This window comes from Diplotaxodon limnothrissa, linkage group LG12, assembly GCF_057381915.1.
Source record: "Diplotaxodon limnothrissa isolate DT_005_m linkage group LG12, D_limnothrissa_male_GT1.1, whole genome shotgun sequence".
In the NCBI taxonomy this organism is placed as follows: domain Eukaryota; kingdom Metazoa; phylum Chordata; class Actinopteri; order Cichliformes; family Cichlidae; genus Diplotaxodon; species Diplotaxodon limnothrissa.
Window position 1 is genome coordinate 32,713,875 of NC_140607.1, and position 15,924 is coordinate 32,729,798.

General features: G+C 37.8%; 1 protein-coding gene across 1 annotated transcript in view; it reads right to left on the reverse strand.

The window, feature by feature from the left end:
* nos1 (nitric oxide synthase 1 (neuronal)) overlaps positions 1-15,924 on the reverse strand; it is a 42,556-nt gene that overhangs the window by 15,003 nt on the left and 11,629 nt on the right. Inside the window, exons 6-20 of the mRNA XM_085368712.1 lie at positions 10,022-10,167; positions 9,559-9,721; positions 9,278-9,369; positions 7,171-7,312; positions 6,932-7,071; positions 5,747-5,921; positions 5,036-5,137; positions 4,471-4,665; positions 4,303-4,388; positions 3,678-3,822; positions 2,671-2,775; positions 2,527-2,585; positions 2,304-2,420; positions 474-648; positions 22-160 (exon numbers count right to left, since the gene is read on the reverse strand). Coding sequence (XP_085224838.1) covers positions 22-160; positions 474-648; positions 2,304-2,420; positions 2,527-2,585; positions 2,671-2,775; positions 3,678-3,822; positions 4,303-4,388; positions 4,471-4,665; positions 5,036-5,137; positions 5,747-5,921; positions 6,932-7,071; positions 7,171-7,312; positions 9,278-9,369; positions 9,559-9,721; positions 10,022-10,167 — 1,981 coding nt within the window. The remainder of the gene's footprint in view (positions 1-21; positions 161-473; positions 649-2,303; positions 2,421-2,526; positions 2,586-2,670; positions 2,776-3,677; positions 3,823-4,302; positions 4,389-4,470; positions 4,666-5,035; positions 5,138-5,746; positions 5,922-6,931; positions 7,072-7,170; positions 7,313-9,277; positions 9,370-9,558; positions 9,722-10,021; positions 10,168-15,924) is intronic.

Below are 15,924 nucleotides of genomic sequence, written 5' to 3' on the forward strand. Positions count from 1 at the left end.
AGTACCAAGAGGAACTTTCACCTTCTGTGAGGGCTGGGGCCTCGGCCGTGTAAGTCAAGCGGAACTTGCTCTTCTTCCAGCTGCGATCATTGCTGATCAAGGAGTCATTGGCCTTCTCAATGTTCACGTCATCACCAACACAGAATACATCGCAGGCAGCCTTCACGAGCAGCCACAGAGAAGATAAACAAAAGAGTTGGGTGGGGCACGTAAACGAGAATGAACAGCTTGCAGAAGTAGGGGACACCTGGAATGAGTGTGTTTGGAGGTGTGGTCCCACTCCTGAAATTCATAATACATAATCTCCAAGAAAAAAAAACAACAGAAAGAGGATTGTACTGGGATGAACAGCTACTTGACAAGTAACTAACATACCGGTCTTGAGATAAAGCTTAACTCTAGGTTCATAATGTACACTTTCCAAATACACCACCTTTAACCACGCCCAAAGGGTCTCAGCCCAGGAAACCAACCTTAAAAACTTTCTTGGCCCATGTTCTGAATGACTCCTCCTGGCCACACAGCTCATCTCCCTCTCCCATGCGTAGGATGCGCTCACCCCCTAGCTCTTCAAACAGTGTGTCCACAGCGTGGGCAAAGGCGCAGAAGTGTGGGTAGGCCCTGGAGCCAAGGCCAAACACCGAGAACCTAAACAGAGACACACATACATGAAGAAAACACAGAGACTGAGAGACAGGTAGTGTTAAAAAAAAAAAAAAAACAAGAAATAAAACACAAACATACACAACTGCAAACCACCACCACTGTGTCCATGTTAGAAACTTGCCCTTTCCTTCCTCTCAGAATATGTCAAACAGTTGAAAACAGCTGATGTATTTATAAATACGTGTCCTGTCTGAGTTTAGATGGACATAAACATGAAACAGATCACTTTGTTTTTTGAAGGCAGACAACATCTCTTTCCACTTCTTTGCCGTGAGGAAGTCAGCTCACATCTGATCCAAGTTTGAGCAAAATCTCTGTTGTCTTTTCTTCCTTAGCTGATCAGCAAACTGTCAGCTGCAATAAGATTTTTATCCGAAAGGAGTTTTATAGCCATCCTCATGTGGAGTATGCACTGAGGAAACGCTACAAGGAAAACCCTCCATTTAGACATAAATGGAGGAAGAACTCAACTTAATTCAGTTCAATTTTATTTTATATATATATAGTGCCAAATCAAAACAACAGTTGTCTCAAGGCGCTTATATTGTAAGGTAAAGACCCTACAATACAAAGAAAACAGACCCCAACAGTCATATGACCCCCTGTGAGCAAGCACTGCTGACAGTGGGAAGGAAAAGCTCCCTTTTAACAGGAAGAAACCTCCTGCTCCTCCATGTTTACATCTGAGCTCATTCTAAATAATTTATATTATATTTAACCTAAAGTAATCCATCATATTCCACAATATGAGATGTTTAGTTGGTGTCTTGTGAGGGCAACGTAGCTCTAAAACATAGCTTTTCATAAGCTCCATATAACAGACCTGCACCTTTATTTTTTTAATAAAAAGTATTTTACAGTGTATTACACAGTTAACTGAATATCTACTGGGGGTTTTAATATATTGATTAAAAAAATTAAGTTGTGTATTATCAAAACAGCTCACTAAACTTTGTGCATTCAGACAACCACATGATTTTTTATACATGTTAATCTGATATTGCTGGTGGACCCATTCAGCTTGCTAATTTTATTAAACCAGGCATGGTGACAGTTGACATCATTTATCTCCATTAAAGGGTTTCCTTGCTAACTTGCTAAAGGAGCTATTCATTTCTTTACACTGCAGTCTAATTCCCTACCACCAGTACTGATTGGACCAAGTTCAAAAGTAATACATTACTGTAATCAATTTATTTAATGTGTTACATTACATTGTTTTAGTAATGCAATAATGTAACACATTACTGTAATAAACTCAGTAATCACATTACAGTTACAATTATGCTGCTACCTGCATTACAAAGGCTCTACTGTTATCTGCACAAGAGGTGAACTGAAAGAACTAAAACTAATCAAACATTCAAAGATTTTTTACTGATTAGATGATAAATGCATATTTATGTATTATGTATCCCATTTGATGTTTCAAAGTGAATGTGCCTGGATATTAAGCCAACATTTAACCATTCTTTTTACAGCATTTCATTGACTATGAGCATAGCATGTGCCTATCCTATTTAGCATAAGCATTTTTTGTAGTTTTCCTTCCAGATTTCCTTGCTTTCCTGTTTGATAATTTAGGGATAGATTTGCACATAAACACCTGTTATGTTTGTTTAGTTTGCTTTGTTTACCTGACATTAGCAAGTGGTCCGGTGCTCTCAAAGTTAATTTTGGTTTCTGGTTCATCGCTGGATGACTTCCGAGTGTCAGAGTAAGAGGAAACACTGTTAAAACGGACCTTGTAGCTCCTAGAGAATAAGAAAAAAGCAGAGGCACGCACAGGCTTTTAACTCAAGAGACAAAAAATTATTACTCAAGTAAACATTAAAAGCTGGATTGAGATATCAAACTCACTTCCTATCTTCTGTGTTTGTTGTTGGGTGGCACATTTCCATTAAGGCGGCTCCAAATTTCTACAGCAAAAAAGAGCAAACACATACAATTAGAAGTGTCTGCTGAGCTCTTAATAACTGACAAGTATTAAGTATTCATAAATACCTCTCCATTCTCAGGTGGGTCACCATTCCCAAATGTGCTGGTCACCACTAAAACCAGTGTTTCATGCTCCAGGTCCACAACATCATATTCATCCATAGACATAACCTGCAGGAAAAAAAAGAGCGTTGTACTGATGGAAGCTTAGCGACTTACATGGTGTAGTGTTTATCTCACTCTTGTTTCCTAGACACAGACTCCAAATGACAGCTGACTTGAGCGTGTAAATTAAGACTGAACACATAGCCGCTGGCAGAGGAGGAGGTTGTAATGACCACTCTGTCCTCGCCTCTAACGAGATGATAATATGCTGCTGCCACACATTGAGCATCCATGATGCATACCACTCAGCATGATGGTGTTTGTCTGCCACAGGCCGCACTTGCATTTCACATGCATATACGCCTCAAAGACACACAACCAAAGGCGTGAAGAGAAAGAAGCCTTTAGCCCCACAACAACCAAGATTCCCCCTAAGCGTTTGCATCTGCCCTGCGATCCATCAGCACACGCCCACTCACAGTGACACACACATGCACAAATCTTCATGCATGAATCTCCTTGTGTGATTGATCACACTGGGAAAACAGGAAGAGCAAATAAAGATAGGACCGGGAGGAAAAATCCCATAGTGTGTGTTTGAGAGAAGCTTCTTTCTCTTGTTTCTGTTTGGTTTTTGTATACAGATTTGCACACCCAGCGGCACTGAAGGATTTTGTCTTAAAACTACTACCCTGTTCTATGCTTTAGTGGATAAATCTTGCCTCCAACCTGCGGCACTTTACTGCATGAGACAAGAGGAAAATGTAACAAAAGATTGGCTTTTCTTTCTTCAGACCTTTTGTCATCTATACTCAGCTGGCATCTGCTCAGCTTTATCAACCAGAGAGTGGGGTTCGGGGGAGGGGTGTCTTTCAGTTCCTCCTTTTTCAATTAGATATTAGAGCAGCGATACATAAGCTAGTTCTCAACCTTTGGAAATGATGATGCAAGGTGGGAGCAAGGGGTACCTTTGCGTCAAAGGCGTGCTTGAAGATTTCACAGAGCGTTTTGGCATAATCTTGCGACTTGCCCGTCTCTGTAGCAAACAGCATTGTGGCTTTAACCCTCTTGGCCATAGCTTGGCCCATGAGTTTCGCTGAAAACTTCACAGCCCTGCAGAGGTGAAGAGAAAGACAATGCAAATGAGATGCAGCAAAGATGAAGACCAACTGAATAATAGAAAGAAAAAAAGTTTCTTATTGAGCCTCTGAAATTAGTAATAGGCTGGTTCACTGTAGCAGACAGCTACGGATGGATGACAGTTGTGATTACCTAGCTTGTCATCTCCTCAAGGCAATTATAATAATAGCAGAACACGCGCACAAGTGCATGTATACACAAACAAAACACTGACAAAATTCTGATTACTCCTTAAGGGGTTGATTGGATGAATTTCACTGCTGAGCACGCCAGCGTCTTTGTCATGTGTCTAACTTTTGTTTGCAAAGTGAATACCTGCTTAGCCTTAAATTAACAAATACAAATCATTTGTGATCTTTCACATTTAGAGTTGCAATTTAGCTTTGACTCTTACAGTGCAAAGACAAAAAAGGGAAAAGAAATGAATGATTAAGTAAAACCAAGCACACTTACTTGGCAAGCTTCTTGAATCCAATGGCTCTTTTCTTTGTGGGTGTCCCATTGACCCCTTTCCACACGTGGGTATTCCATGGATCGGGCTTTTGCATAGGAGAAGAAAAATCAGGTGATCTTAAATCAAAGAGATCTCATGGTGTGTGGTATGTGGAATGACTTACTCACCTGGTACTCAAAAGAAGGGCTGAGGCGGTAGTTAAGCATTTCTTGATGGAAAACTGGCGTGATGCTTCCTGACATCGGAGGCACAATCCACACCCAGTCCCCAGGACAGCCACCTCGCACCCGAAACTCATTCTCCATGTGCTTCATGAAGGACTCTGTGGCTGAATGATGGTCTACTATGGTCACTTTGCATGTCTAAGAATAGGTACCATAGATGGATGGATATGAATTATGTCACAACCAAATAAGTGTTTTATTATTATTCATGAGTGCATTAAAATGGATACGCTGAATGCTTACAATGGTCAAGTGCTATTAACAAACAAACAGCTGCACATCTTGTAATAAACCAGTGGAGTATCAAGCTATAATTTGATCACAAATATCTAGTCATTTTGACACCAACAAATTGTTATAAACATGGCTTAACACACTTCACCACGGAATTTGCTCAGCAGTAGCCACTTTGAGTCCAAGATAACTGTAGGCACTGTTGTTCCAAGGAGCTGTCTAAAAACTTTAAGAAGTTAAAAATCTACTTACTTCAAATCACAGATTTCAATACCTGGTAGCTGTGAAGGACAGCAATATTGATCTCCACGAGTGCCTGATCTTTCCAAAGGGAGGATGTCTTTCTGGTGTCTAAGGCCATTTTGTTTGCCACCTCCTATATAATACAGAAAAAAAAATGCCTGACATACCTGAGACTGAAAATTTTAGTGACATAAACTTTAGCATTTCATTTCTGTGTAGAGTTGCTGTGCTGTGGTCATGCTGTACTGAAGCAAATGGCCCTCGTCATCACTGCAAGCACAGACAAATCCAAAGCTGGCACCCATGTGCCCTGAAGTGCTCTTCATAATTGGACGACTCTGACTGAAATTTTCTTCACTTGTCAGAATAATGTGATACATGCAAAAATAGCAAACACTCTGGTCTCCCTAATTATATGCTATGTCACATATATATTTATACTGCATGCCCTAAAATAATTTGAAGATCTGATTGTTAAATATTACAAAATAGGTTACAATTAAATTTGCCCATCTATAGAAAAATATATTGGTAAACATATTAAAGTATAAAGTACCACAGTTTTCTTTTATATTAAAGGATTTGCAACAAAACATGGAGGAAGAAGAACTGCATTCTGACAGGCTCATTTAGTGACACAATACATGCTTTCTTCTCTGCACATGGCTTCAGTCAATCTGTGCCTGAAATTCTTTTCTCTTCTTCCAATGGAACATGACTGTATTTTGGCACAACACTGTACCTCCAGAATGTTGTAGCGTGAGCTGTCACAGAAGTCTCTCACACCAATCTCTGTGCCCATGTACCAGCCACTGAAGGGGCAGCCCGTGAACTCCAGACCGCCAATTTCCAGCAGCATGTTGGAAACCGCCGGGAGGCCGTACCACTTCAGACCCAGATCTTTAAACCACTCATACCTGAGCAAACAGGGACATGATAGCTAAGGGCTGCTATTTCACATAATTCTACTCATTATAATCCCTACTGAATTTAGGATATTATCCATTGCTTCATTAGTGATGTGAATGGTCTCTAAAATCCTCAAGAGCGCGAGTAATTACTCCTGAGACACATAATTTAAAAAGGGACGACAGCCAAAACAAGCATTAACACAAAGAAATCTACTGTCAGTGCTGGACAGAGCAAGCTGGACCTCTATCTACCTCCCACCACTCACTCCCTGCAATCTCTAAGGGGATTGATAACACTGCTCTCAGTGCATTATTTCCAGAGCTGGGTCTAATCTTGTGTAATGATGAGACACCGTTGGTGGTCCTGGCCTGTGCCAAGCTGCTGCCAGGCTCAAGGCCAGCTGATGCAGGGTATGGAGCAAGAGATGCCAATTTTAGGGGAGTCTAACAGTGAGAATTGTGCATCAAGGGATTCTGAAATATTCTTGGTAGCATGCAGTGATGCACTGATAACCTGTTGTATAGCTTTTTGAAGGTGTGAAAACTTCTGTAGATGTAATATCTAATTCTTCACTGTGATTGCACATATTATAGGACTGCAGCAGCTTAACACTTTAAATATCAATGGCTTTTATGGCATGTGTACAGTGGCTATTGTTGAAAAAGTTTTCTTAAAAGTAATAGAACACATAAGAATAAAAAACAGGAGGAAAGTTAAAATTTCACTAACAAGCCCCATGGTTACCACAAAAGCTGGCATGGCAACAGATAAAGCACAGGCAGCAGTGTTTTCTTGGAATAATCAGCACAGTTGGAAACTGACGATAACCCAATCATAGTTCTTGGCTTAAAAGCACCCTATTGTTTTAGAAGTATTGTTAAAAGATGTTGAGTGGGTGGATCTTTTAATGCAGCCCCCTCTCTTCTTATTTTTGCTAGATTCTGTATGTTTTTTCTTTCTTTTTCTTTCTTTTCTTTTCTTTTTTTGCATTTTCAAGATGAAAGACATAACTCACTTTGGATGTGTGATTGGCACCTCAAGAATGAGGTCTTCAGGGATCTCAAACAGCTCAGGGTCATTCCCATTGGCTTGCAGCAGAAGGGGCAGAACATCAAAACGACCCTTTGGAGCTTTCCATCCAAGCTGCATGCAAATCTAATGACCAAACACTACATGTAAGTTTCGAACAAATAGGATAATAAAAGAAAAAAAACATTACTTTACTCATTTAATAGCACAACTCCTCATGTGTACCTCTGTGAATTCAACATTAGCAGGATCTCCCAGGATCCGTCCATCAGGCTGTTTGTAGCCAGCATAGCGAATCAGCTGACTGTTCCACACTCGAAAATCATGTTTGCCATCTGTCCTCTGAGGAAATATGGTGATAGCTGACCTGCAAAAAACAAACAGAAAAAGCTAATAAAAACATGTTATTAATATACAATATAGGCACAACATTTTTTTTATTATTCAATGGTTCTGTCCATATTGAAGTCAAGGGGAAAAAGTTCCAAATATATTAATATTTGGAAATTTCTCAACATTTTCAACATTCCTAACAGATGGTTAGCACTGTGTCAGTAATCAACTTGAAGGAAATGAATTTCAACATCTCAAAAGACTCAGAGAAGTGCCAAAGCTTAGCTACCTTTGGCCTGCTCCACATGATACTGTTACCGTTTAATACTGTGACTGGGTCAAAGTGTTAATACTACTAAGCTGGTTGTAAGTCGTGTGGGGGGAGAATACTAAGCAGCTGGTGTCAATCTGTGCCAGTTGTGTTAATAATCATCATCTGTACAACATTAAGCCTTGTACAGCCTTGTAAGGTGTCAGCTGTATTGTTAAAGTAACATATAGAAACAAAATATTATTATCTCCCAGTGACCCCAATGTTTTACTTGTTCATTTTTCAAGTTTAGCTGCCTACCTGACTTCTTTTAACAGGAGTTGCTTTATTGTTGAAAAAGAGGTGATATAAATTATATAATCAGGAGTAAATTCTGCATTCTTGAGATTTTGCTTCCTCTGTCACCTCAGTCTTCCACCTTGTATGTTTTGTTGACTTGGATAATGATTTCTATTGCTTTTTTGCCGTACAACTGGGGTCTTGTCCAGGACAGAAACCTGATTTATTTATTGATTTTACCATCTGTACACCTTTGTTCCAGTCTTGGTCTAATCAAAGGATGCAATCATTAAATAATAATCAGTAATATAAAGTCTGCATTTTTAATTTCCAATTACTTTAATTATATAAAGTGTAGAACTAAATAAAGCCAAGAGTTGTATAAGAAAACTTAACGTACATGTGCTAATTTTACAGTATATGACAACGTTTTCCTGTGTTAAGTAATTTTGGCACAGATCCATTTGACATCTGCATTTCATAAGTAATGATACATTTTAAAATGATCTTTTTCTTTATAAAGTTATCACTATTATGTAAAGGAGTTATTACAGTTATTAATAAGTATTTCTAAACAGCTGATAAGTTCCTTACTAATGAATAATTGACAGGTTTAAGGCCAGTAATTAAAATGTGTGAGCTCTCTTCCTCTTCTAATATTGAAAGGATTAATAAATAGTTTATGACTATATAGAGTTTTTAGAAAAATGGTAGATATTCAGAAACATGAAATGTTTTGTTTATTTGCAACCTTTTTAAACCTTGTTACCTTGTACAGTGCTACTTTTTATATAATATTATCAGTATGTAGACCAAGAGTATCATACAAGAGCACAGTATTTTTTATAAAAATAAAATAAGATACTATTATATGATAATTTTTTTGGAGTTATTTAGAACCAAGTTATTTTTTTCAATTCACCATGTGATAATTATATTCCTATTTCTGAATCTGTGGCCATTTATATTAAAGCCAGCCATCCAGAGAGCTGTGGATTGGATATTATAATGGCTCTTTTCAGCATGCATATCTGAGTTGACTTCCCTAGGCCAGGCTAAGTGTAGTAATGAGTCAGAAGCTATCCATCATCCAAGAAGTAAATGTGAGGTGTCACATGTGATTAGGACTTGGCAGAAAGTGAGTGAGGCTTTGCAGGTCTGACAAATGACTGCTTGTTAGTAAGGTCTGGCACTTTACCAACAGGGCAATGATTGGTGCTGAGATGCTGACAAATAGATAGACAGGCTGCAGATAGTGTCAGATACAGCGTTAAGAGAGAATGCTGACAGATGGGACAGTGGGTCAAGTTAGGGTAGTCAGAGAAAGAGTGGCGTGATGTGCAGTGGAAGGAATACATGGCGAGCAGTACCAAATCAAAGAAAAGACAATAAAGGAAAAGAAGGCTTGAGAAAAGAGCTGAGCACTTTGCACTATATGTATGTGTTTACCTCAGATTCCCTTTGTTGGTGGCGTACTTAATGTGGTTACAAATGTAGTTGTACATTCCATGGGCTGTTGTGCAGTCTCTGGCATCAAAAACCTGAAAAGCAAATATAAAAACAAGAAGTCTGAAGTATTATGAGTGCATAATAGGAAAACATCTAAATGTTGGCAGAGATGTATCCATCTATATAACTGTCTACATTAATTGACAAGCTGTCAGAAAAAAACATTAACAGCACAAATCTTAGACAACAGCATTCATGGATTTCAGGCATTCTGAAATTACCTGTAGTTTGGACCACTGAATCCTTCCCACACATCTGGCAGCATTTCTCCAGGCATGCTTGGCTCCATAAATCAGTTCAGTATCTTTGAGTTGATAAGTTCCTGAAGCTTCTATCTCCTTGGTCACCTCCTCCAGCCTGTCCACATGGGCTTTAGATCCATACCTGTTGACAGGACAGGGTATCATAAAATAAAAGATCAGGTACATATCTTCTTTTGGCCTAATGATGTGTCTCTGTCTAGGTTTCAGTCAGTCCTGTATGGAATTACTCTGTTCTGCATATTGTTTTGACTAGAATAAAGAATACACTATATAGTACTATAAGAATAAAAAGACACAAATAACCTAAAGAGCACAACATCATAAGAAATTGCTATTATTTCTCCTGTTTCACAGAATTTTGTTTGCGTTGGTACATGCTCTGAGACTTAAACTCTGTCTAGGTATCACACAGTTTGCTTGCCTTTTGATAGAGGTATAGTACTGGTCTATGAAATCGGTGGCCAGTGGAAGAAGCTCTTCTTTAGTTCGGACTTCATCTGGTTTGCGGATGTGCTGGTTGGGCATCACCACAGAGCCAAGGCACACATTTTCGGAACAGATTGGCATCTGAAAAGAAAAGTAACATGCACAGATTAGAGAGGGATTTGGATGAATGTATTATTATTTTTAATTTAACCTCCTTTAATTTGTCAACATACAAAGCATGAGTGTGGAGAGAATAACAACTGGCTTCATTTTATGGTTTTGTATATCAATATATCTTACTTTCCAAAACTGATAAACAAGAACCTAGCTTTTAATGGCTTAAATCATCTTGATTGTGTGCATAACCAGGTGGTTATTTTCTTTTACTTCTTATCTTTCACTCTCCTCGAAACATTCCGCTCACTCGCAAAACATGTTCAGCATCGATCTTTGTTTTGTGTTTGTATACAAACTAAGAACATCATTAAAAGGCAGAATTTTGTGTTACTTGATATGAAACAGAACTAAAGGACTGTAATTTTGCATGCACATTTAAAATTCTTTTCTTGGTCTTTTAACTTTGGCTTTGTGTAAAACAGTCGTAATTTCAGTTATAAGAACTCAAGACAGTAACACCATAAAACATGCTAATTCTGTTGACAGGCACATTTACCTCAAAACTTTCTTACCAATAATTGCCATTAGATTGTAGTTATTGTTTTAATTATTATTAAGACCTACTCCTAACCTTTTAATATACAAAGCAACATGGCTTTGGTAAATTACATCCACTCACCAGGTATTTGTTATATCATGGTTATGATCATATTCTACTTGATTCAAATAAAGATAATTTCTTCACAATTCCTGGACACTTAATGCATAGAAAGATTGTAACTGTTACATTTCTTTCACAATATCACTCACACATGGCTGGCACGCATGTTAATGAATGAGTAAGTCGGTGAGTCATAGATTGGTATCGTTCCACTAAGCTGAGACAGGAAGACAGAATAAGGAGGAAAGATTAAAAAAAAAGAACGAAAGACAGTGAAACAGGCAGATGCAAGGAGAAAATTGCTCATAGCAACCTTGTTTGGTAACTTTAATGTGATTAAAGTTGAAGTCAGCTGTCACTTTGGTTTGCCGTCACCAGCTTAGAGAGAAAACGAATGAGTGAGCAAAAGCTCACGACAGAAATGATAGCACAGGCGTGCAGTTGAAGAGGAAATTTGACAGTGACCCTTGCAGTGCTAAAATTGGCTTGTTACACTGAGCCACCCACTTACACTGTCCAAACACTCAGACATGCACCAACAGTGTGCCCCCCCAAAAACTTTGACCCTTCCAACTAACCTAAGACGTCACTCAGCAAGAGCAGAAAAAGGAAAAAAAATTCTGTTGAACTGCACAAACAACATCACAGTAAATCAAGAAAAGGGAAAATGTGAAAAGGAGTTGAGAGAGAAACTCAGGAAGAGCTATAAAAAAAGCAAAGTACGTATAATTATAAGGAGGTTGAAGAAAAGATAATTAACAAAACAAAAAGACAACAGAAATAAGACTAAAAAACAAAAAAGGTGGTGGTTAAAGTACGATGATGGATGTGGAAGGTAAGAGGAGAATAAGAAAACTGATGATTAAAACACAGAATGTTAAAAATAAAACAAAGGAATCACTTGTGCTCCAGCACGTCCGCTCCTCATCCTGCTTTAGGCATTCATGCCAGCCAGCTGTCCTTTTCGAAAAAGACGGATCATCCACGAATACAGCAGAGTCTGTGATATACAATAAATCTGAAAATGCTATTACAGACCATTCATTGGGATGCATGTGACAGCCTGTTCGATAAGTCACCAAAGTAATTAGGCTGCCGGTTGCTGTTTACAAATGGCTGCAGTGTTTTGAAGGGTGAATACTTAAACAGCACAGCTCACCTTGTGTTTGGTAGACTGGCTTACTAACTAGAGGAGGAAACTTTAGCTGCATGACAAAATAGAAAACAAAATAGGTGGACCGAGCAGTTTAGGAAAATGGATAGCAAGAAATACTTTTTACATAGTCTTTGCATAGCTGAGGCTTTCTGAGGTATTATCCTCAAACTATTTAGAGGTTATCTTATATACCAATTAGAGCCACCCTACCACCTCACTGTTTTAGGTCCTAAAGTCCAAGAACACCAGTAAAGATAATGTGTTGCATTAGGTTTGCAGCACAGTTTTTCATTAATAACAATATCAGCTTTGTGACACATTGAATCACTGAAAGATACTCATGAATCTCAAGTCTTATGGCATTAAGTATGCCAATCTTTCACATCCCCATGAAATCATGCAGATGTCATACAGAGTGGATAAGAAAGTGATTTTTTGCAAATACACTGACATTGTTATTTGAAATGGTATAAAGCTATATTTATCAGTAAGTACACTGGCAGAAAACAAGGGAAACCATCATAGGACCTCAGTAAAGACATGATACACTGAATCTGGTACAGGCTTTCTCTCAGTCTTTAAATACCCCTATAAATGGTAAAGTACATGATAGTCACCACTTCCAGGTCTTCATTGTCCTTTGTACTCTAACAAAGCTTTTTATGTGTGTTTGGGCTTATTATCCTGTTGCTGTATGAATCATTCTCCACAAAGATGCAAAAATGCGGGAAGCATGTCGCTCAAGAATGGAGTGCTTCTTCTTCGTCAGGGTGCATTCATTTTGGTGGTGCTATCCAACTGTGTTTGATACACCATGAGCGTTTCAAATTCTGTATCTGGAATGAAGCATGCATTGAAATGCTGATACTGTGGTCAGTTTGGTCTGCATGCTTTATATACATCTGGTGCAGCTTCCACAGTCTTTTTGAGTTCACTGCTCCCTCGAAACATGACAGTCACAGTTAGGAAATCATTAGACATTAGGAAAGCCCAACATGAATTTGAGCTCTTGTGCTTAGATGTTTTATTGTGATGCAATATTCAGCTACTTAGTAAACAATGTTCTGATGGAAATGTAAGGGAAAGCAATAGTTATAAAAGATGCACAATGGCTTCAGACTGACTTGAATAAGCCTCCATGGAGGCTCAAATCCCTTACATTGACAAATGAAAACATGGTTCACTGGAAGCAAACACACCAGTAAAACAGCAGTCAGTTTAATCATGTTGTTCCTATTTTAATAAAAAGCATTTTTGTTTCAGTTTTACTGTTATGATTTGAATTTCATTTTTGATCTTTGCAGAATCATCCTAAATAGTATTTACTGACTGTAATGTGGTCCTACTTGTCCAGCTGGTAAGACAATACTTCATCTGACAGAAAAACCATAACACTCATGTACACCTCTGAGCCCTTTGTAGTTAAATCACTCCTAATATGTTTAAAATGGACTCCATTCACATTTTTGAAAACTTGTGCTTTAAATGTAAGCAGTGGATCTGTTATGACACCTGATAGAGTTGTATTGTTGATTGTCATTTATGCTTAGAAACATTTACTCATTTATGCTTAGAAATATTTAACCATAGATGCTTAGAAGTGTATAATCAATTGTGTAGTGATAAGTTGTGTGATCTTTAACAGGCTACAGAGGCCTGGTGTGCATTCCACACTGGGAGCATGGGAAAGTTCGTACCTTGTTTAATTGTTATGGTAGGATTAACGTAGTTACATTTGTTTTAGTTTAAGTGCTTTTTGTGTATAAATGAACTGCTAGACTTCCTTACTGTGTTATCTAGGATGAGGGGGGGTCTACCCTCTTCCTGACCAAGGATGTTTGCTTGTGTGCTTTTATGACCCTTTGATCAGCAGTAACACACACACACACACACACACACACACACACACACACACACACACACACACACACACACACACACACACAAGGTACTCTTTGTGTATGTAGACGTCATATGTTAATGAACCTATGCATATTCATGTAACCTCAATAAAAGGACAGTGATACGGGAGAACGGACGAGAGCAACTGGTGCCAAGCGAAGGAACGGCGTTTGTCCGGTTCTCTCCCGTGCACGAGTAACATGAAGCTTGCCTACTTCGTGTCTTGCTTTGCGGTGTAATTATATTGCCTTCAACGTTCCAGCGAATAGGTTTATGCTACAAACCCATCAACACCTAGTTGTTTAAATATTGTCTTCTCCCTCCTACAGTTAGATTGAATTTGTCTGATAAACTGATAAACTGTCTGGAGAAAAATAACCACATATTTTTACTGACTTCGTGTAGTCACAGAAATCTACCCATGTGCATTATTTTAAAACGTGTTTGCCTCGTTTCTGATTTCAGGATTTTGTGACACTTAATAAATGAAACAATCATTTGAAAACTGTACTGAAAACTGCCATGTAAAAAACAACAACAACAAACCTAAAAAAACTGAAAACAAAAAGAAGATAAAATGTCGAAAGGGGCACTTTTTAATGACATGTTAACCGTGTCATCAGCACATGTGTGGGAAGTAGATGGACAAATGTCAGTTTATCATCATGAACATAAAAGCTAAACAACAGAGAACCCTAACTTGAACCTTGAGGAACTCCAAATTTATCATTAACTATTTGTGAAGTTTTGTTATTATTTTCTTTCAATTTGTAAGAAAATATTTTATTCATTCATTTACATAAGATGGAATTTTAATCTTTGAAAACTTGATGATTAATTGTATTTAAAGATTTCATTAAATCAAGTTCACAGCCATGGTTCACTTGCCCAATTCGGCGTTAATATTTTTGAATGCAAACCAAAGACACCAAATTGCAATGAGTGAGAAGTAAGAAAAGATGATCTGTTCAAAGGTCAATTCCAGTGTTAATTTTTATACTACAGGAAAGATAATTACTGATTTGAAATTACTAGTAGTCATGTGATCACCAAAATTAAACACAGGTTTTATTGCTGCAGTTTTCCAAACACTCCATTATTGATGGACCCAATTAACATTTTTATAATGAGAGAATTAGTGCCTCATTATGAGTTTTGATAAATATTATATTGAATATGTGCACAGCTTTTGTCCTTGAACAATTAAGAGAATTTCTGAATTTATTACTTCTCAAAAATGATTAATTATTTCTTATTTGGGAGACGAAAAGAAGAGTGCAATGTTATCACAGAGCTCCAGAGTCTATGTAGAGAGGGAATCAGAGCAGATTGATGGAGCAAGAAAAGATTAGCCATTAATAGTGCAGACTTTTGTTTTGTTTCTTTGTTTTCAACCAATAATCAGCATTTCTTGATAACAAATTCTCAAAACCACAAAAATAATCTCCAGTTTCGATCTTATAGCATTTATAGTAGCTTTTTAAATGTAATACATTATTATATAATTTTTGTCAATTATTGTGGTTCGCCTGTGATGCTCAAGCTCTGTTCTACTATACAGATGTTTTGTAGTCCAGTTGTGGGGTTTTGCTGGGAAAAGTGATGGTGTCATAATATATCATGTGTAATTCAAGTTTTGTGGCTCTGAATGTGATGCTATTGTTGTCAAATAAAAAAACTTTTTCTGATATGTTACAGGTGAATAGAAATGGTTAATCTTAGCCCGTTGCTATAGGGTTTCTAGGCAACTTGACAACATCAGAATATATGATATAGATAAGAACCTTCAGAGGCCTAAGATCCACCTGTTTGCCAAGTTTCTTTTACTTTACAAGTTTCTTTTCTTTTTTATTTTATTCCTTGAATTTTTAAAACTTGTTGTGGCTGAGGGTGAACTCTCTGTTGCACCATTGGATTTGCCGCATTTTTGCCTTCAAGTTAGCCTACTGATCACATCACACCTGTGAAAATGTTATGTGAAATGATCACACCTGGAAAACTACTGACACACTTTGTGATCATGCCATTTAATCAGTGCTGTATGATACACTGCATTAAACTC